The 23,500-nt window shown below is 37.9% G+C and overlaps 1 protein-coding gene across 9 annotated transcripts in view; it reads left to right on the top strand.

Annotated features, from left to right (window-relative positions):
• The window catches only part of EYA2 (EYA transcriptional coactivator and phosphatase 2), a 127,540-nt gene that overhangs the window by 83,019 nt on the left and 21,021 nt on the right, over positions 1-23,500 (top strand). For all 9 annotated transcript variants that reach the window (XR_014025723.1, XM_081322129.1, XM_081322132.1 and 6 more), the window contains 5 exons: positions 1,426-1,493; positions 3,566-3,743; positions 4,353-4,477; positions 6,026-6,109; positions 19,492-19,581. Coding sequence is in view for 8 of the 9 variants with exons in the window: in XM_081322129.1 (XP_081178255.1) it covers positions 1,426-1,493; positions 3,566-3,743; positions 4,353-4,477; positions 6,026-6,109; positions 19,492-19,581 (545 nt within the window). In the remaining variant the exon portion in view is untranslated. The remainder of the gene's footprint in view (positions 1-1,425; positions 1,494-3,565; positions 3,744-4,352; positions 4,478-6,025; positions 6,110-19,491; positions 19,582-23,500) is intronic.

Genomic DNA, 23,500 nt, shown 5'->3' with positions numbered 1-23,500 from the left:
CTTGAGTGGTTTGATTTGGTTGTGGGCTGAGATTTATTTCTCCCTGTATGTACTTTTGTGACTGTCTGTATTTGGCGAGCTGCAGTTTGTTCAGCTGTCCATTCTCCTGCTTAATCTGGGGTCTTAAAATAAAAACAAACAAGCGGATATTCAGAAAAAGGACACAGCATGGAGACATCAAGAAGTATTTGTTCCTGCACTTTAGCTAAGAGAAAACTTCACTGGTCCCATGCACTGATTCTCTCCTATGGTTAAAAGAGCTGGCCGTCTCTGCAATTAAAAGAAAACTGCATCAGGGGATGTATTGTTTGAGTTCTAGTTACCCAAAATAAAGCCAGCTAATTCATGCTCAATACACAGCCAGGGATCCAGAACAAAATTCAGGAACAGTAGAAAGCTTTGCCTTAGTAACAAAGTGTAATGTGTAAAAACCATCAGAGACTTCCAATGTGTTTCTGTACATATGAGTATTATGAGTTCTAATTTTGTTCACTCCAATACATTTTTAATAAAAGGAACCCACAAAATGTTGAAGTTTCTGAATTTTAGCATAACCATGCACAGAAGCAAACCTGCCACAGGGATGTAGAACATCCCCTTTATTACTTATGTACAAATCAAATTTGTAATATTGAAAGTAGCAACAGAGGCATAGCCTCTGAGAATCATTCCTTCATTTGCCACCCTCTGAAAAATGATTTCCTATTTCTGGGATCAGCAGGCTGTTTTTATGAAGAGTTTCGAAGCTATGTAGGAGAGATGCAGGAAATCCTCATATGAGTTTCAAATAATTAAAATTCAAATGACTGAAATTCAGGATAGGTCTTGAGATCACCTTGTCTTATACTGTATCAGTAGGTAATTTAGTTAGCCATATCTAAGAGGCATATAAATGTTTATTATATCCAGAAAACACTAAGTTCAACCTCAGCTTTTCCACTTGCTTTTTTTAAAGGTAGTAGGTAGTGAGTAAGACTGAATTCTTAAAATAATGCTAGCTAGAGTGGACAATCATGGGCTCAGCCTGCTCTTTTTGTGATAAAGTTTATAGCAGCAGATTCCTAAGAGCGGAAACGGGTGAGTGACATATAACCCTAGGGCCAAAAAGAATCTCTTTTCTGGGAAATTGGAACTGTTTTTCACTCTTTTAATACATGGAAATTATAATGTAAGCCCTACAAAAGGCTAAACATAATTTAAAATAAAAATAACAATGAACCAAACCAATTTTACATGTCTCATGTAAACATGTCTCATTTACCAAGAATTCACAGGCTCTCCAAGGTTTAACTTCACCCCTGGCCACAAGTCCTGATCTAAAATTTTCCTTTCTGTTTGTCAGATGGTCCATCAAATCTGTTTAGATTGTTCCTACTAATGTATCATTTATCTTCTCATTTGTTTTTTCTCTGCTTTTTTGGCTAGGTACCTCAGGGATCTACCAGGGACCTAATAGCCTGACGGGTTCTGCAGGGTTCAGCACAGTGCACCAGGTACAACTTCAGTTTTTTTCAAGTATGAAAAGATGGTTCTTTTGTATTGAAAATATTTACAAGCTTCCTTTCCTTTCCAGTCTCTTAAGTTGCTATCAACTAGTCACTAGGAAAATGAATGATAAAATATCTTAGATTATTCAGCTCAGCAAAGTCAAGCAAATTCAATTGGTGAAAACGACAGAAAACTAGCAACATATTAAAACTTACGTATACATTGTTGGTCCAAGAACAGGCTCCAGACTTTCTTTTAAAAGATTGACAGGTTGAAAGAGATGAAGATAGTTCTTCTGGCAACTTGGTCCTAAGCCAATATGAACTTACCAGCACTTGAATGTGGTCCTAGAAACACACTGCCAACCTGTGTAATAATAGAATTGGTGTAATAAAACAATTGCAGATTCTGGTCACTTTACTCCCATCACGATCTGGATTGCACTAGTTGAACTTCCTGATAAAATTTAATAAACTGTCTTTATATTATTAGAGCTGTTGTAACTAAGATAAAGCTTCTTCTACTCTGAATAGGAGCAAAAGATCAGCCAGAACAGATGTCGTCATTTCTATCTGAATTTTCAGATCAGTATGAGTTTCAAATTAGTATCAAACCTAAGTGATCAAACTGTACACTTAGCACTGTAGAAAGAATGCAGTTGCATTTAACAGTATTACAGTATTAGAGATCTCTGTCTGAAGTCGTCTACAGTACAGTGATTCTGTTTGACTTAATAAAAATTATTTCTTTGGTCTTATGCATATATCAGTTCAAAGGGTCATAACTCTATGGACAGAAGGTAGAAATGTGTAATGATTATATACATGTTAATAAAACTGAAATCAAAATCTCTTGCTGGTTCTGTTCTCCTTATCAATAGCTCTGTGTAGTAGTTGTTAATATGAGTGACAAACAGAGCTCTGAAAAGTTCTGTAAATCAAACATTGAGACAAGTCATCTAGTATCACCTTCTAGAAGTCATTGTTCAGGAAGGACTGGAGCCATGATAAAATGAAAGTTGACATTACCATACTTCCTTAAGATTTTGTGATTCAGATAATAATTTATCATATCTTGATATTTGGAGACCAAAACATGCAGCATGCCTGTAGACACTCACAGAGCTCAATAGCTTGACCGAAGAGTTAGCAACAATTGCTCTCAAAATTACTTCCTTCTCTTTCCCCTCCCTCCACGTCCATCTTTCCTTTACCTTCTCTTCCTACTCTGGCCAGCCTTGGTCCTTGGTCAACATTCAGTTGCAATGATGAAAGCATTTTACACACACTACTGTATGAACAGCTTAAAAAGAAAAACGAGCAGTTTCCATCATCATATAAAATTGTTTCTTTGCCATGCTTGGCTTTAGTTGGTTGGTTTTGTTTTGCTTTTGTTTTTGTTTTTTAAGCTTTAATGTATCACATGGCAACTTTTCTGAATATGAAACAGGGAGGGAAGATGATTTTCCTGATTTTGTTTTCCTTTTACCAACTACGTTTTGTGTATGTTCACTCTTGTATGTGTAAATCATATCTATAAATAAATGGTTTTGTAAATACATTATATTTAGAAAGGCTATATGACTGCTGGTTAAGTTGATGTAGTCCACATATGAAATCACTTCTCTCTTTTTTTTCTTCACACAAATGCTGAAATGAACATTCAAGGCTAAATTCAAGTTCTATGGGACATAGAAATGTTTAACAATTACACTCTTAAATTCCTTTTTCATAAGCTTTGACAACAGTTTCCTCCTGGGCGGAAGGGGGTGGGAGATTTAGTCCACGGAAGACTAATTAAAAAGATGATTTCAAGAAGAAGACCTCTGCCTGATCTCTAGATCTGAGTGAGCAATCACCAGCCCATGGGCTGAATACATTTCAGCATCCTAGATACATTTTTGCACACACCCCATACAGAGTGCCAGCTGATCTGTGAATTTGTAGTTCAGCTATGAGAGATGACTGAATAGAATTTCTAAAAATCTGTTTCATAAATGCACAATTTTTATATATTGGCTATGTACCGGTTGTTTTGCTTGTATAGAATAATTAGAATTATGTCTCTTTTTTCAAAGGAGTATTCTTCCTATCCCAGCTTCACCCAAAGCCAGTATTCACAGTATTACAACTCTTCCTACAGTTCATCATATATGTCTCCAAATAACATTAGCCCATCGAACATCCCAACATCACCTTATTCTCTCCAAGAGTCATCACACAACGTTAGCAGTCAGAGCACTGAATCACTTCCTGGTAAGGGCTTCAAACTAGAAATGTATTTTTCATTATTGATACTGTAGTGTAGATTAATCTCTTAAACCATAATTTCAACCAGGGCTTTGGTGCAGATCCTATTTTTAGGGGCACGCAGGACTTAATTTTGCTATTAAGAATAACTATACGCAAAAGATTTTTGTTTGTAACATTTGTTTGTGATTTTTTTAAAAAGGTAGAAAAATTATATTTAGTTTACTTTGTAATTTTCCCTAAAACAATAATTGCTGTATTTCTGTACATATTAATATATAATAATATTATTTGGAAACCTTACAACAGTCTCAGTATTATGGTTGAACTGCAGTAATGGTGATACCAGGCTAACATTACAAAGTATAAACAAAGCCTTGGTCATTCACTAATAATTATTCTATACTTAGAAATAATAGGAAGAGCTAAAGAATTGGCAAAAAATATGACTTTTTTATCCCTTTCAACAGAGAAAAAAATCAGAAATATTTTACAAACTTACGTCTCTAATTTATGCTGTTGGAATGAATGTTGCTTTGCTATTTTCGGCACTTTGTTGAAACAGCCTAAGAACAATAACTTAGGATGTTACTTTAAGTCAGATTCCTGTTATAGGTGAATATACAACACCTGTAAAAAGCATAGAATCTGACCGGCAGCATAGAGGGACCGATGGAAAACTACGAGGACGATCAAAAAGAAGCAGTGATCCATCCCCAGCAGGAGACACTGATATTGAGGTAAGAATAATGTTTTTTTCTTACTCCTTTCTTTGGTGTTTAAATCTGGCATCTCCAACATGTTATTGTGAGGCACTAATGTGATCCCAGATTCTTCATTATGCTGACTAGGTTCACTGACCCACCTGAATTTTAATTTTTCTGAAACCTTCCTTTAACTCCAGAGATGAAAAACTAGCATGTTGCAAAGCAAAGTGGCCTTCTCCAGCATCAGCTTCACTTCCAAGAATGCTTGTGGGACCTTTCTTTAAAAATGCTACAGTCCAATGCTTGCTTTAGAACTGCCCAAGAAAAAAATGTTAGAGAAAACCAGAGGTAGAATTGTCCTTGGGGGCGATGGGGAGGTATGGCAGGTAGCATTTTGGGAAATCAATGCTTCATAATTGCTTATGTCCCTATGGCAGCTGTTTTGTGAATGGGCATGTGTCCTCCCCACTTTTGGAAGAACACCCACAACCATATTATTAAGATTTATATTTGCCCACCAGCTTAAAAAGTTAGAGATTTTGCCTGAAATAAAATGTAATACTGTGAGTGATGAATGCCGAGAACAGGGCAGTGAATGCCTGGTTTATGAGGAACCATTGAAGGTGGTTGAACATGTTTAGGAAAGAAAAAGGTGAAGAGTCACATAGTAGTTGTCTTCACATGTCTGAAGGGCTCTCATAGAGAAAGGGAGGTAGATTATTCAGCATTGTCCAAATGTCTATAACATTCCCAATCTTCAAAAACCCAAAGAAAATATGAATAACTTTATAAAAATAAAGGCCAATTTATCTTTTTCTGGGCAGCTGGCCATTTATTTTCAATGAAATATTTCTAGAGTGACTTGGCATTAGAGAGTTATGCTTTGCTTTATATCATGCTAATATTACAATTGAAAAGGAATTTATGAAAAGGATAGTGGCAAACATCAAATGAGATGCTTATTAACTTTGGGGAGACCATTGCATTGCAATGGGATTCCAAACATATTTGACGGCAGCCTTGTCTTCATCTTTCTATTTTAAATGAAAGAGAAGGGAATGCATCTAATCTAAGCCTCAATTGGTTTTAAAAAGTAATACATTATTTATTGATGTGACACTCAATATTCAAAGAGGCTAATCCTTTAAAATAGTCACAGTGAAAACCAGAGGGAAAGTGAATGAAAAATAGTCAAGGAAAAAAGTGAAAATTTCAGAAGCATTGGTGCAGTTATAATAGTATATTGGGACTAGGAAATTGTTCTAACTACTTCAAAGAAAAGGGTGCTTTTGTTTGTTTGGCCTTAGATTTTGGAACAGTTTAAAATAAATAAGGGAGGCATCTCAAGGAAGCATTCTTCTGGGACTCTGACAGCAAGAGGAAGCTGGGACGGCAAGAAAAAAGGGTGAAATATTTTAGGAACAGGAAGTTTTCAAATAGCTGAGGTAATGCCCCACATAAGCATGATCACTGAGAGGAAACAAGGAGGTTCTTATTTACATAGTTATTTAATTCAAAATTAGTATATTTCTACCAGTAATTGGTATATTTTTTTTCTCTATCTTTCCACTCCTATGACAGCGTGTGTTTGTATGGGACTTGGATGAGACGATAATTATTTTTCACTCCTTACTCACGGGAACTTTTGCCTCCAGATATGGGAAGGTACTGTTGAGTTCACTTGTGTTATTTTCCAATGTTATTGTTTATTCATTGAGAATTGTAAGAGTAAAGGCATCAGAATCCTAACCAATGTTACTCATCTATATCAGTGAAGACTCTCAGTCATCCAGGTTGTCTGAAAGTTCAGTTATGGCAACTGAACTTACTTTAACAATGCACTTATACTTAAGAGTTGTATTTGAAAAGTCAAGTTCATAGTTTGAACTTAGTACTGGATTCCCCTTTAAACAAGAATACCTGGATGTCAGCAATGAACAGGAACATTTGTTTTTTTTATTTATTTAATTAATTATTAAATTATGCCCCCATCTCGCTGATACAGCAACTCTGGCTTATAATATGATAAAAAGTAAAAAAAAAAAGTCGGACAATTAAAATAGAGGAATTAAATTAAAAAAGCTAAAAAGAAAATGAGATGATGGGTAGCCTGGGTGTGGGCATCTTTTCTACCCAGTCAACCACCCCCAATGTAGCAGACCCTAGTTGGGGTCCCAGATGAAGCAGAAGAACCAAATTTTCAGAGTGTGTGGGGCGAACTTCTCTGCCAACAGGAGAAGGTATTTCTGCATCACTTTTTTGAAATGCCTAAAGTTATCCTTTGTAATGCTAAGGAGGTTGGACATGTTTCTAAATGTACAATCTCTACAAGTTTCCTTTCAATTTTATAGAAGAACTCATTCCGCACCCATCCAACTATTCCGCACCTATCCAACATTACAGTGAGGCATATTAAAAATATAACTCAAGTTAAAAATTATTACACTTTTGTCACTTTTAGAATCTTCCTGCAAAGATTTACCAACATGTCTAAAAACTGTTTCACAATTGTTTGTTTTTGAAAATTGGATGTTGACAACATTGTGTAACTTCAGGCATATTCTTTGCTCCCATATATCAGGTGCAAACTTGGTTTTGCCACAAAATAATTGCATTTTTCCATGCAACATTTAACTAGAGGGTTTCTCTGCAAATATTATAATGTGCATAATTCACAGATTTTGCACCTCTGCAAGCTCCACAAATTACCTAGAAAAAATAACAGAACTCTAAAGTAAGCAGGTATTAACTTGTAGAAAACTTTTTTTAACCAATAAAAAAAATAAGCTTGTATTCTTTTGATATTAGATCATGTTGCTTCTTTCATGTGGTATGGAGAAGGCTGTATTTGCCATTTATTAGAATGGGATTACTAACTTGGCAGTTATTTAAATAGACTTGACTATTGTAGCAATGACTGCAGAAATAAGATTTGACATCATTTTATGATTCTACCAGCTGCTGTTAACTTTATGATGGCTACAACAATCAGGATAAGTAAACCAAAGCTTAGATATATTGCCCTCTTTAAAGTTTGAACTCATGTAAAAAGATCCAAAATGTCGATGATACAGAAACTTTCTGAAGCCTCCTTTCTAAACGCTCCAGCAACAGCTACAAATGAACTACTGGATATTATGCATTTTGTTTAATATAAGTACAAGTATTTCTTGACTTATGTTCACAATTGGGACAGGAATTAATTTATTTAAAATATTTATATTGCTGCCCATCTTGTAACCAATTCTGGGAAGCCCAATCAAAAATCTGAGTCATTAAGTAAAACAGTCATTAAGTGAGATTTCACATGACCGTTTCTCTCAAAACCCGCAATTCCAGCACCCAATTGTGATTAAGTTATGTGGTCATCTAGGCCAGGGGTATCAAACTGCTGGCCTGCAGGCCGGACGCATCGTGACGAAACTGCGCCCACCCCATTGCCGGCAATGGGGAAAAAGCTCTGATACGTCGCACAACATCATGTGACATCGCAAGTTTGACATGTCTGATCTAGGCAGATGGAGTTTGAGATAAGGAGTGTGTTGATGCCTCAGGAGAGTGGAGGAGACCAGCATTAAGCTCATTTCATGGAAGTGACACATGAATGTTTTACTGGATAAAATTTTTTGAAGAGCTAAGGGGAAGTTCTGCTTTTGGATCCAATAGGCAAATCTCATGTCAAGCTTTTCCATTAGAACTTATTAGGCAATAAGTACTAGGAAATTGTTTTCACACAAAACGACCTGGTAAAGATTATGCAATCCATTTTAATCACTCTATTGAAAAGCAATATTTCTTCAGACAGGTTGTTAATGAGAAAAAAATAAAGTCAAGGTAAAAGATTTACATAATGATAGAAAAACAGAGTTAAGGCAGAAATAAATATGCAAAGGTAAGAAATGAATATAGCAAGCACTATGTTCTGCAGGAGATAATTAGCTATCAGTCTTAGAGTGTAATCAAAAGGAAAAAAACATGAAAGACTTTGAAAAAACTTCTTATGTAGTGATTTTTCTCCCCCATACAAATAACTGCATGCACTCACCTTCCCTTTGCTAATTGTGGAAACAATGAACTTATATTAGTTGTGCTAGTTCTCATACTCTATACTCAGTAGGTTTCCCATGCAAATCTTGCAATATACGGTAATCCATCATTAATTACACATGACAGGCATTAGTTCCCCAGTTGCAAAACCAGTGTATATTAAAACAAAATCTCTGGACAACTGAGGTCAGCACAAGATCTGCGAACACCTGGTGTATTTTGACATTGTTCTAAGGTTGTCTTCTTTTCGCTTTTCTAGCTTTTTGATCTCAACAGGTGGTCTAGAAATGGGAAAGTACATTACGCTAATATTTTTTTGGTACTAAGCAGCAGAAAAGGAAACATAATCAGAATGAAGTAATGATTTTCCATGGGAGAAAAAAATCACCTACTAGCTTTTAAAATAGTTTTTCATGTCCATAAGAGACTTTCATTGCTGGAATTTATCTCTTGTTCATATCCTGAGCTCTTTTGTTCTAGAATTACTTTACATGAAAGTTCTAGAAACTTCTGAAGTTTTACCTGGCAGATATTTCATAGTTAGTGATGAGCCACTAACTTCACATATATTAGTGGTGTGCTGAGAATGCAGAAAGGCAGGATAATAATCAAGTGGTATTAAAATAATCAAGTGGTATTAAATAACTCAGTTATTGTTTGCTGCCATATTGTATGGTTTCAATCAAAATTGGCAATTTGTGGACTTTCCAAAGTCTTGCAATACATGGGATATGCCCCAAAGTACAGATTTTAGCTTGTTTCTTTAAGGTATGGCATATATGTACATTGAAGATTGGTTCTGCCAGTCTGGGCCCTTATGAGGGGGCTGACAGTGCTTAAGGGCTCCTATTCTCATCAGTACAATGAGACCAGCTGTCAGAACTTGGTCTCTCATTGGCCGGCTTTTGAGCCTGTTTGGTACTAGTACTCTGTGTCCAATTTCATGGGAAAGCTATACTGGGCCTTTAATCACCCATGCTGGTGCTTTGGGCTTTGCTTAGGCCAGGGGTAGGCAAGCTCGACTCTTTTATGACTCATGGACTTCAACTCCCAGAATTCCTGAGCCAGCCAGCTGGCTCAGGAATTCTGGGAGTTGAAGTCCATGAGTCATAAAAGAGCCGAGCTTGCCTACCCCTGGCTTAGGCTATCACTGTCATCAACATTCTATTTTACCACCAACATTCCCTTCCATTGTCTATGAATTGCTTGGTGTCTTCTTTGAAACTTCAGCTCTCAGCTTCTTCTGTCTTCTTTCTTGGCTTTTTCCTAACTCTTCCCTCCTTTTGGTCTTCTCCCTCAATGATGCACAACCAAGCCCCTTTTAAAAGACAGGCTTGCAAATTTGAAAGAGTAGGGGCCTGTGGAAAAAAAACGGAAAGGAAAGATGAAGGCATGGGCATTTTCCACCAGTACCTACCCTTCTCTTTATAAATGCTGAAAGTAGAATAACAGAGTTGGAAGGGACTTTGGAGGACTTCTAGTCCAACCCCCTGCTCAGGCAGCAAACCCTATACCATTTCAGACAAATGGTTGTCCAATCTCTTGTTAAAAACTTCCAGTGTTGGAGCATTCACAACTTCTGGAGGCAAGTTGTCGTACTGATTAATTGTTCTGTCAGGAAATTTCTCCTTAGTTCTAGGTTGCTTCTCTTTTTGGTTAGCTTTTGTCCATTGCTTCTTGTCTTGCCTTCAGGTGCCTGACTCCTGAAAGAATACCTTGACTCCCTTTTCTTTGTGTCAACTCCTGAGATATTGGAACACTGCTATCGTGTCACCTCTAGTCCTTCTCTTCATTAAACTAGACATACCCAATTCCCAAGTTTCTCAGCAATAGCAGCACTTGTCTACACCTAAGCAGTCTTCAGGCTAGATTGGAAAGATAGAAGCAAGAAGTCCAAGAGCCATAACAGAGAGGTTCTGCCACCTATATAGTAAATACCCTATACAGTCTTTTTTGTTATATTCTTACCAGGCATGTATTTGAACTTGACAAAGTAGTTGTCAACGCTTCTAACATTGAATGTTATTGCTTGACAAGAGATGAAGAAGTAGCCGTTTCATATGTTAAACTTGTGTATTGCTTTAAGACGTGTATTGTTTTAGTTTAAGGTTAGGAGGGGTAATGAGTAGGATTGCACTTTTCAAGGCCATTTTTCTCCCTAAAGAAGATAAGGCTTTGGCGGTCTTCTAACGGAAGGGAAACTGATTTTTTAAATTAATTGGAGAATATGATTAATGACAAAATTAGAAAGGTGGAGAATTGTGTTTTAATATATTGTGCAAGGGGCGGAGATTTCAGATTCCAGCTTCCTTCGAGCAAACATTGCTGGTGTATTAGGCTAATAAAGGACTTTTAAGGTAAACAATGCCTCAGAGTCACTTGAAAAGCCCATACTTTGGGAACTTGACAGTAGTGCCTTTTTGTGAACTGTATGAGTTAAGAATACAGTTATATTATGAATAATTACTTTCTTAAACACCCTTTTCAAATACTTGTTTTCCTATAATATACTTTACTCAAAAGATAAAGCAGGATGGAATACAATTTGTCACTGGATCATTCATGAAAAATTCTCATAAAAATTAGCAGAGCTGAGATTTAATATAATTTTAATGTAAGACAAAAGTAATTTTGTCTTAAAATTAATACCTTACCCCAAAAGCAGTTGAAATGTTGTTTGTACTTTTACTAGCTAAAACTTTACTTTTACTATTTTTGTACTAGGAAGAAGTAAAAACTGGCACTTAAAAAGTTAATTGTAGAGGGTCAGAGCCACTTGTTTGGTTTGTAAAGGTTCTCATTGCTTGAGTTCAGATCAACTATCTGCTTCTCCCTTGACCTCTGTTAGCCAATTTGGGTATTCTTTGCTTTGTTTGGGAATTTGCCTAATAAGTATGGGCCCCATCAGTGCTGTACAGGCATCTGAAGAGCCCTCTATTCCTTTGACAAACATGAGGCAAAGTGCTTAAGAGCATCTGTTTATTTTATTTCTTTAATGAGAAAACCCTCACTCTTCCTGGTTCAGCTGTGTTTATTTACATTTTGTTACTCGTGTGCACTGGGTACCTTGGAATATTAAAAGCCACTGGAGCCTATGATGAGACACCCTTCTTGAAAAATGAAAGTTAGAAGGGAAAAGGGCAGAACAAGCCCTTCAAAAGAAAGACACAATTCTTTGGAATTCTCTCAAATAGATTATAAAAACAAATAAGCTTTAATTCATAAGTGGATGGATTAACTCAATATGAATGAAATTTGGAAAGGTTTTTTTTAGGAAGATGGAAATATTTGCTTAAGGCAGATGGAAGCTGAATCATATATTCAGTGCTAAATAATGAAAGCATACAATGAATGCAGGCAGCTTCAAGAACATTTTGTCATTTGCTGTGAGGGTACAGCAAGAGAACTGGAATAGTGTGTGCTATGACTGTGGAGCAATCTGGAATCTAAGACAAAAGTATGATTTCGCGCATGCATGAGCACCTCTTTGGCACCTTGGTGAGCCTTGGTGGAGCAGTGGGCTAATGCCTCCTTAAGTAACACCAGCTGCCTGCAATTAGTGCAGGTTCGCATCCCACCAGGCTCAAGGTTGACTCAGCCTTCCATCCTTCCGAGGTAGGTAAAATGAGGACCCAGATTGTTGGGGGCAATAAGCTGACTTTGTATTAATGCCGCTTGGGGGGGGCGAAAGCCCTAATAAGCAGGCATATACATAGAATGAAGGCTACTGCTAAGTTTGTAAGCCGCCCTGAGTCTTTGGAGAAGGGCGGGATATAAATGGAATTAAAATAAAATAAAAATAAATAAATAAATAAACCTCACATGAACATTTTAATCCAAATGCATCTCTAGCATTGTTTGGCCAATGCACTGTCCCAGAAAAAGATGGAGCTGTTTTATGTTTCAGACACATGTTCATCCTCTTCACATTTTATTTCTCAAATCTGGCTCTTCAAATCAAGAGATACAAATATTAGGGCAACCTTGATGTTTGGATCTCTTGATTTAAAAAAAGTATGGAAAAAACTTAAAAAAGGAAATGTTAGAATATGCAGGTAGTCCTCAACATACGACCACAACTGAACCCAAAATTTATGTTGCTAACTGAGAAATTTGTTAAGTGAGATTTGCTCCATTTTACGACTTTTCTTGCCACATTTGTTAAGTGAATCACCGAAGTTATTAAATTGGTAACATGGTTGTTAAGTGAATCTGGTTTTCACATTAACTTTGCTTGTTAGAAGGTTGCAAAAGGTGATCACATGACCCCAGGACACTGCAACTGTCATACAGTAACTGTTAGTCACTTGTTAAGTATCTGAATGTAAATTACGTGACTGTGGGGATGCTGCAACGGTCATAAGTGTGAAAAATAGTCATAAGTCACTTTTTTCAGTGTCATTGTAACTTTGAATTGTCACTAAGTGAACTGTTGTAAGTCGAGGACTATCTTTATTTGTCTTTCATGGGTTGACATGAAAGTAGAGAAGGCAAGGCATGATAATTAGAGTCGTTGCTGTTATCTCCATTACTGATGATTAAAATACAAGTTTTCATTTGTAAATCCTATCTCTTCAACAGGATTTTCTTACTTAGTCTTTTCTTCCTTGCCATCTCCCAGGCCCAGGTTTACTTTTAGCAGCTGTTGTAAAATCCACAATGAGTAGTTGATGAAATTATCTTTGAAAATATGTGGATTAAAAATTATTAATAACATAGGGATTGCCTTTTCAAATAGTGTGCTTTTTGTGTTCCTTTTGTGGCCAGTGTGCAGAGATGCACATGGGCTACTTTCCCCCCTCTTTGGAGCTCTACTCACAAGTGAAAAGACTGGCTGAATAAAGATACACCTTCGTATATGTCTGAAGGTCTCTCCTCCCTTGCACCTAGCCGGGATACAAACGTGCCCTGCCAATATTTTGTCACAGCTGTGTCTCCTAAGAGGAGATGCAGTTCCAGACTGTGAGCAGAGAAGTCTAAAGTCACCCTCAGCTACATCAGAATTAATAGAGTTTTTTCTCCTTTACTCTACCACTGTCCAAGGGCAACCTCAGCTTGTATAAAATCTGTTGGACTGTTACCAGCAAAAGAAATCAGTGGATAAATACAAAATTGTAGAAGCAGAATAGGAATAAGGAACGGGAGTGACAAATTTCTTAGTATTAGTTTTGTTAGTTTCACATTTATTTAAATAAATATAGGTGACTCTAGGCAGTTTACATATTAGAGCCAAAATAAATAAGAAAATAAGAATAGTCTAAATGACCAAACTATGAACAACAGTATCCAATGGGGCATTCAGGAAAAGAAGAAAATGAAGCCCAATCATGATCACATGTCAGAAATCCAATAAGACAGTATGAATTATAAATAAATAAACCCACCAGACCCAGGGCATGTTAAAAGATTTTTTAAAGATCTGCAAGATCACAACAGGGTTGGGACCCAATAGACTTCAAGGGAGAAGAGCCACTGGGATGTTTTCTGCCAACTCAAGGATGGTTGGGTAGGCCTCCAATTAAGGGTGGAAAATGCCTAACAAAAACAGACAAGCCCTTTTCTTCATGCATATTGATTAGATTAGATTTACTAGAGCTGTCTAATCCGAGAAAGTCGCTGGGTGGCTTAGAGGGCATAATTAAAACCAGAACTAAAACATCTTGATTGGACTACCCACAGCATTCTCAACATTCAAAAACCGACTCAGCAGGGACAGGCCTGGAAGTGGGATTTGTACCTATCTTGAGAGAGGCAGGATTTATACATATCAGAGGGAAGGGTTTGCAACAGAAAAGACATGGAACATTTCAATGACAGGAGTTGAAGGGCATCTACTCTGCTGGAAGGCACCAGATATGCAATAGAATAGTGATTCGCAGCCTGTGGTACACAGATACCTAGGGGGCCACAATGTCATAGGAAGTGCACAAAGTCTTGAAGAACTGTTATGATTTAAATCTTTTTTTTTTTATTGAAAAGTTTTAAAATACAGTTTTCCTTTAGAAAACCCCCCTTCCCCCTCCCTCCTCCCCTCCCTACCTCCCCCCTATCCCCCCCTCCCCCTCTCCCTCCTCCCTCCCCTGCCTCCCCCCCTACTTCCCCTCCTCCCCCCCTCCCCCCCCCCGACTTCCCAGAGCAAAATACAAGGTATATATCTAAAAAGCAATCATAAACAATCATATACTAACAATTATAAACTCTAAAATCCATCACTCTCTAGCTTATATAGAGTAAACCAATCCTTAATAATACTAAATATGTATAAAGAACTAAAATAAAAGAAAACTAGCGTCATTCCCATCTATGTTCTTCCACAATTCACTATTTCCTAAACATATTCTCATTTACACATCACAAGCACCTATCCCTATTAACCTCTCTAGCCAAAATAGGCTATAATAGATAGTTCTTACACAAATTAACCCACATTAACCCACAAAACTTTCTTGCTCTTCCTCTGAAGTAAATTGTCCATTAATTCCAAATTAAAGATTCTGTTACCATACATATCATCCCAAAACTCTTAAAAACACAACTACCACTTGACTATCAGTATGTTGTGGAAGTTCCATAGATTTCTACTGGTCCTATTTTCTTATCTTTTTTAAGCGTTTTAAGGCAGCACGCGTCACCCTCTGTTCTCTAGGATCATCCAAAAGAGTTGCAGCTTGATCTCCTCCTGTACCATTCTCGTCTATCTGTCCATCTTCATCCTCTTGATGTTCTCCTTCTCCAGATCCCTCTGCAGCTTCCAAAAGTGTTGATGGGGTTGCTTTTAAGACATTGTTGTAAAATTCATGCGCTTGCTTCACAGTACCCAAACAGTACCTTTTGCCTTCATACATGAAGCTCAACCCAGCTGGGATCTCCCATCTGAACCTTATATCTCTTTGCTTGAGCTCTTGCACAAGAAATATAAAGTCCTTCCTTCTCTTTAAAATCTTTGGAGGAATTTCTTTTAGAACCAAAACTTCTTGACCAGCAATCACAACTTTAGTATCATAGGCAGCTTGTATAACTTCATCTCTAATTTCCCTTTTTACAAAATAAACCACCACATCTCTAGGCAACTTTCTCTGTTTAGCAATCCACGAGTTCACACGAAACACTTTGTCCATGCCTTGTTTTATTTCAGATGCTGGATGGTTCAATACCACCTCAAAAGCCTCAGAAACCAGCTGCTTTAAATCTTCCTTAATATTCTCTTTTAGGCCTCTAATTCTAACAGCAAACTGCATCTGGTAAAATTGAGCCAGACTCAGTTCGCTATCCATTTTGTCTTTTAAATCTTCAATTTCCAATACTTTTGCTTCTAATATAGCATTCTTTTGAGTCAGTTCTTCCACTTTGTCATCCAGCACCTCCACACATTTAGCTACTTTATGCACTGAGGACAAAATGTCTACCTTCATCTCTCTGAGTTTCTGTTCCATCCTTTCTTCCATTCTCTGCTCCAATTTCTCCAATTTCTCCTCCATCTGTGCAAATTTAACACCCATTGACTCCAAAATTAACTGGGTATGTTTTTCAAGATCCTTCGATGTCAATACATCTGGAGAATGCAACGCCTGCAGTAATGATTGTTGTTGCACCGGAGAATTTCCAGCACTCCGAAAAGTTCTAGGGGGAGGTTTAGACGCCATCTTTTACTTACAATTGTGACGCACTTTCACTTTAAGTTTTAAGCAAAGTCCATCAAGCTCGAGAGTAAAATAAAATAATCCTCTTCATCTCTTCATCTTTCCCTCTTGTACTGCTCTGCCTGCTCTTTTCCTTTCATAGTCTCTCCTTCAAGCAGGGATGGTCGCAGACGCCTGGCTCTGCTCCATGAAGTCCGGAGCAGAGACGCTAGCCAGCTGGGAGCAGCCCAGGCTGCGGGGGAGTTCGATCCTTCAGCCGCCCAAGCTCCAAGCTCAGGCGGCCCCGGAGAACTCAACCCCTACCTGGGGGCTCACCCCCTCCTCTTCTCCCGAGGAGGGGGCTTCAAATTCGCCCGAACAGCTGATCGGCGCTGTTTCGGGCGAAAAATCACACAGCTGAGCGGCGGGCAGCCCGGGAAGGCTGTCTCCGGCGCCGCGGAGCCACCGGAAGTCTTGTTATGATTTAAATCTTGAGTGAAGTCTTGGTGGGCTGTGGCCATGGGCCGTGGCCACAAAAGGTATTTAAAGGGGCTCTGTGGTGAAGAAAAGGTGGAGAACCACTGCAATAGAAGATACAAGCACTCTTGTATATAGCATTTTCTTCCATTCAGTCTGAGGCAATAGTGTTTGGCATAACTGGGAGGAAAAACACCATACATATTCCTAAGGCAGCAAAAAGACTTTATTTTGTCTCATTAAGCCACCCTGCTATATAAATGGTTGCCTCAATTTTTGGTAATTTATATAAAACAATTGGTATGATTTTTTTAAAAAATCTATTTTAAACATTTGAAAGTATACTGCATTTTCCGTTCTTCTGTATACAAGAATCTTATATTAATCCTGTGTATGCCTGTGCCTCCTGGCAACCATTGATTTGCCATTATATGAATTTGTTTTATGAAAAGATTCATGAATGCTTATTAAAAAAAACAGTTGTCAAAAGAGACCCAGTCTGACTCTTTTATTGACATAAATGATTCCCTTAAGCAACATTTTAAAATAAATAATTAGAGAAGAATGGAACAAACGGTATGGTGGAGAGAGGTAGAATTTGTTCTGGAACTCAAACAAACTATACTAAGTGGTATAATTGCTTTCTTATATTCTCATCAAGGCATAACACTCAGACAACTAAAGAATAAAGCTAGCCTATCCTCACTCAGGCATGTGGCACACTCTCTTTTCTCCCCCTCCCAATCTCCTTTCTTTCTAGTTAATACAAGCAAACAAACTGGTTCCATTTCCAAGTAATTAAACCAAATTAAAACCATTAAACTCTTTGGTGACAACTTTATTATTAAAAGCTAACCACAAAGATGAGATTTAACTTGGAGGGCCTTGCATTGTGTAGTAATCTGCCTTTCACCTTTGGCTGACACCTCCAAGAGATAACCCCCCTCTCCCTGTAGAATGGAAATCTGACAAATACACTTAATTAATGCTTTCTTCCTGGTGGAACAGTCATTATTTGTTCATGGCATCAGCAAGTACTTGGCAGGAAGGTAGAAAAGTCTGATTGTTTCAATACAAGAGTAGCTGGTGCTTGCAGCTTTTTGTGTGTGTGTGTGTATGTGTGTGTGTGTGTGTGTGTGGCTTGTTTTTTGAAAAGCAAAAGAGATGTAGAAGTTCATGACACAAACATTTGGAATGTCAGATGAATTGACACCTGGGTAAGATGGAAGAGCACTCAAGCCCTGCCCGTTCACAAATGGCAGCATACAAGTCTTAACAGTTTACCACTTAAAACCTAAGCCTAACTGCGAATGATTTGGAAGGAGAGACTGAAAAGACAAAGGGTGACTTGCGTTTGAGAGATTGCCAAAGATAAATTTGCCTTCAACTTCCTGTTACCATTTCAGCAAGGGCTCTACTGGTGACGATGGAGGAAGGGGAGTTGGGGAAGAATTGCAAGCAGAAATCCAGCCAAATTTATAGGGGCAGACAGTTGAAAAAAATGGAGAGAGAAATCACTAAATACATTTTTAAAACAAGTCTAAGGAAATGTTTGTTTGTTGTCTGTTTTCAAAATAAAACTAAGAGCCAGTGTTTCAGAGCCTGAAGTGAATTTTATTTTGGGACAGTGAGTTTCATAGTCATGCTAATAAACACAAGGAAGGAACTCCAACAGAGTGTAGCAAACAGTCCTTTCATGCACTCACATTCCTTAGTTCACATTCACCTTCATCTGTGCAAGGGTCTTTCAGTGAGTGGAACAATTTTTCTTTTTTTTTTCAGTAAAAAGGAGCTTCAGGAACTTAATAAATGTTCCCATTCAAGCTAGCATCAAACAGATTATTCTGTTCAAAGCTTTAACTCTGAATATTTATTACAGACCAAAACACAGATTGTGGAGGATAAACTAAGTGGGACCACATGTGTAAATCTCTGGCAATAATCTTTCCTATCTACCACCATCCTGATCAGTATTGAGGTCACAAAGTGTGACATCAGTACTACTTGACTTTCATGGTGATGTTGCATTTTTTGAAGATAGAAAAGCAGGTTGAGCTGCCCATAGATTCCATTGCATTTTATTTGCACCTGTATCTGTATGGTGATCCTCTAATAAGATCAAAATCATATTTTTAATATCACAACAACCTTCAACATTAACGGTGATTTGAACCTCTTCTTCTGATCTTAATGTCTATCGTTAAAATTATTGCTTTGGAAAATAAGAAAATGAATTAGGATTCCTATGAGAATGAGCAGTGCAGAGATGGTACTGTGGATTCTATATGAAAAAGTAATAGGGTCACACAAAATCAGGGCTTTTTTTCTCATAGAATGCTCAGAACGGAGTTCCGGCACCTTTTTTGGATGGAACCTTGTAGGATAGGCAAGGCGGGTTGTATGACATGTGTGAGTTCCGGCACCTTTTTCTTTTACAAAAAAAGCACTGCACAAAATTATTCAGATGAGCTCATCACAAAGCAAGTGAAGCTACTACTTAAAGTGGTTAGGCCTATTCTCACTACATGGAATTATTTTTGAAACAAGGGTCCTGAACCCTTGATCAGGGCTCAAGCATTTCTCTTGATTAGTTTTGTACACCCATAATAATTACTGATAACACCCAGCAAAACATAACTTCTTATGTACAACTTCTAGCTTATAGGCATATAGGATGAGATTTTTATCACAAACAAGGATATGCAAGGTTTGCAAAACTTTTAGAAGTGTTTCAGATGTGTGAACACAATCACACTTATAGCCTATTCATCAAAATAATCCTTCTACAGCAGAAATTGTCCTTTCAGAATTAAAGCCCATAATATTTACTTTTCTGAACTTTCACTCTGAGAGTCAAAACTGATTGGTAGAAAAACATAAATAGCTTTTATTTTTCCCCAATAGGACACTACTACGTCAGTTCGGATAGGCCTTATGATGGAAGAAATGATTTTCAATCTTGCAGATACACATCTGTTCTTTAATGACCTGGAGGTAGGTACTAATTTTGTTTCATTTTATTTCTTCTATCGTCTAACTGGGAATTATGAAAACTGGAGGGCATTAGATCGGAGGTGCTGGCTCAAACAATTATCATTTGCTTCTTCCTTTTATCAAGAGAAGCAAAAAATTCTAAATAAGGTTCAACTTAATCACAGCCTGAGGCTTCTCCACCGAGGACTACTTTGAAGGTTGCAGATGATTCTTGGTTTATGTCCCATGTACCAAAGTGAGGAAAAGAAAACTAAAGCAGATTTGCATAAATTTTTGCTTCAGTAATCTTCCTGTTACATAATACAAGTATGGAAGTCACTAAGCTAGTTAATAATAATAATCAAATGGAGATAATTATCACAAGAACTGCAGTGAAGGTGCTTCCTCTTATTTGGCATGTTTGCTTTTTTGTTTCATTTAGTAACAATATTAACAATTTTACTGCTTCACATCTAGGCATTTGCTGTTTCTAAATAAATCTTGCACCATCAAACCCATCTAAAGAACAACATATCTGTGGAGTCCTTGGTGCTGTTTTCTTGCAGATGTTTCATTACCTGACTGGGTAACATCATCAGTTCATTGATTAGTGCACTGATGATGTTACCTAGTGGGGTAATGAAACGTCTGCAAGTAAACAACCCAGCTCAAGAGAGCATCAAAGACTCCACAGTTCAACCCTGAACTACACATATTCTCTTCTATTAGAATAATATATCTATTATGAATACCATAGCAACCATGCAAACAAAATTATCACACTCCCAAATTCTAATATAGTTAGAGAGAGAAAAAGTTGTCTTCCCTCCACTTAATTCATTTCCACATAATAGGAAATTTTTATTTTTTATTTTTTTATTTTAATTCCATTTATATCCCGCCCTTCTCCGAAGACTCAGGGCGGCTTACAAGCTTAGCAGTAGCCTTCATTCTATGTATATGCCTGCTTATTAGGGCTTTCACACACACCCCAAGCGGCATTATTACAAAGTCAGCTTAATTGCCCCCAACAGTCTGGGTCCTCATTTTACCTACCTCGGAAGGATGTAAGGCTGAGTCAACCTTAAGCCTGGTGGGATGCGAACCTGCACTAATTGCAGGCAGCTGGTGTTACTTAAGGAGGCATTAGCCCACTGCTCCACCAAGGCTCTTTAGGATTATGACTTGTGGTATATAGTTCAAGACTGCATATTTTCTCTGTAAATTATGCAAACTGCATACCTTATGTAAACATTAGTTGATCTGGTCATTCAGCAGACATCAGCTCTGTTCATTCATAGTACAGGCACAAAACCAGGTCTTTAAGGTCTTATAAAAGGCCTTCAGGGTTGGGAGCCAAAGAGAGAATTTCCACAAAGTGGGTACTACAGCAAAAATAGCACATCTTCTATGGGGTGGGTGGGGAGAGAAAGAGAGATTTAATGACCCCTCAGCAGCACCTGCACAGCAAGTTACACTAGTCCAAATGCAAGGTGACAAAAGCCTGTGACTATTGCTAGCATATATGCAGTAAATCAGCCCCAGCTGAAGTTGAGTAAAGGCTTGCATGTGTTCCTATATTAGGAGACATAGGTCAAAGAGACCCTCCAGAACAGAGGTCTGCTTCTTCAGGAGAGTGCACCATCATCCAGAACCAGATAAAACTATCCTGATACCAGATTGTATCTGGATTAGTAAGCACGCCATCTTTCTGGCATTATATTTAAGTTTAGTACTTCCCATAGAGTCCCTCACAATCGTAGACACCAAGTGAGAACTTCCATCAGATTACCTGTTTGGCCACGGATGGAGATAAAAGCTTGAGTGTTATCAGGATAATTTTAAATATGCTCTTTCTTTCTTTCTATTTTACCATTCTGAGGACTGAAGACAATTTTAAAATACTTTAGACTGTTATAGTGTTTTACTAGATTAAATAATAGCTAAAGTTTAAAATGTTAAGCACAAAATTTAACATCTGTGAGCTATGTATTAAAAAATCTGGGCATTTCTAGTATAATGACTCATGTGGCAAACTGGGTCCTCTGACTAAAATAAATGTGCTATACACAACCACAGAATAAAGTTACAGAGCTAAAATTATACTTAGTTTAGTTTACTAAGCTGAATGGAGCAGTTTGCGTTGTGTTGTGGTTGAAATATCCGTGAATAACATAGCATCCTTTTCAACAGGTAACCAAAGAAAATAGACAACTTTATAACATCAATTTATTTTCATAAATATTTATATTGCACCCATAATTATTAGATTCTACTTATTAATAGTAATTTCCACCTATTAATACTTTTAAGTCAAAATTCTGAGTATTTTCAAAGTAAAATATATGCAAAGGTCCCAGTGTGTGATTTTTATTAGCATTCACACAGTATAATAATAGTATACACAGTATAATAATACAGTTAATTCAGTTCAATTGGGTTATTTCATGATGGAAATGAGTGTGCAGATTTTCCCAAAACATGTGGTTTATTAATTCAGTCATTTTAAAAAAGTTTAAATAGAAACTATGAAGACCCTTGATCAGGATTGTGCTAAATGGGGGGAAAAAACTGAACCCCCCCCTCTCTCTCTCTCTCTCTCTCACACACACACACACACACACACACACACACACACTACAGCATACAGAAATCATGGGAAGGAAGAGAGACCTATTGGTCCTGATGTAACTGCACTGCCCCTGTCTGGAGAATTTTTTTTTCCATTATATAGGGGTTATTCTGGGAGTTGAAGTCCATACATCTTAAAGCTGCCAAGATTGAGAAGAGAATATTTCATCCCCTCTCTTTGAATTATAGCTCCATTCCTAATTGTGTCGCCTTAGTGACTGCTATTTATAGTTAATAAAAGATGTACAGTTGCAAGAAAAAGTATGTGAACCCTTTGGGATTACGTGGAGTTTTGCATGAATTGGCCATAAAATGCGCTCTAAATGTCATGTAAGTCACAACAATAGAAAAACACAGTCTGCTTAAAATAATACTACACAAACATTAGCTGTTGTCATGTTTTAATTCAGACATGTCAAACACAAGGCCCGGGGGCCGGATCCGGCCCGTGAAGTGGTTTCATGTGGCCCGCGAAGCCATCCTGGAAACTGAGGGAACGGCCCCCACTGCCTTGGCCTTGGCCCAGATACCCTCCTTCTGCCAGAGACCCTCAGATCTGTCCCACTCCTGCCCAGGCCCACATAGGCACCCTTGATGCGAATGATGTAGAGCTGGCCACGCCCACCCAGTAGGCCACACCCACCCTGGCCATACCCACTCGGCCCCCTGAGGGCAACCGCAATGCTGATGCGGCCCTCAGTGAAATTGAGTTTGACACCCCTGTTTTAATTGAACATAAGATGGAAACATTCACAGTGCAGGGTGGAAAAAGTATGTGAACCTTTGGACTTAATAACTGGTTGACCCTCCTTTGGCAGCAATAACCTCAACCAAACATTTCCTGTAGTTGCAGATCAGACCTGCACAACGATCTGAAGTAATTTTGGACCACTCCTCTTCACAAAACTGTTTCAGTGTAGCAATATTCTTGGGATGTCTGGTGTGAATCGCTCTCTTAAGGTCATGCCACAGCATTTCAATCGGGTTGAGGTCAGGACTCTGACTGGGCCACTCCAGAAGGTGTATTCTGTTCTGTTGAAGCCATTGTTTTGTTGAATTACTTGTATGCTTTGGGTCATTGTCCTGTTGCATCACCCATCCTCTGCGGAGCTTCAGTCGGCGGACAGATGGTCGTACGTTTTCCTGCAAAATGTCCTGATAAACTCTGGAATTCATTTTCCCATCAATGACAACAAATCTGGCCAGGCCCTGAGGCAGCAAAGCAGCTTCAAACCATGATGCTCCCTCCACCATGTTTTACAGTGGGGATGAGGTTTTGATGTTGGTGTGCTGTGCCTTTTTTTCTCCA

Source organism: Vipera berus (assembly GCF_964194415.1).
Source record: "Vipera berus genome assembly, chromosome: 3".
Taxonomy (NCBI): domain Eukaryota; kingdom Metazoa; phylum Chordata; class Lepidosauria; order Squamata; family Viperidae; genus Vipera; species Vipera berus.
This window is presented reverse-complemented; position numbering and strand designations above follow the sequence as displayed.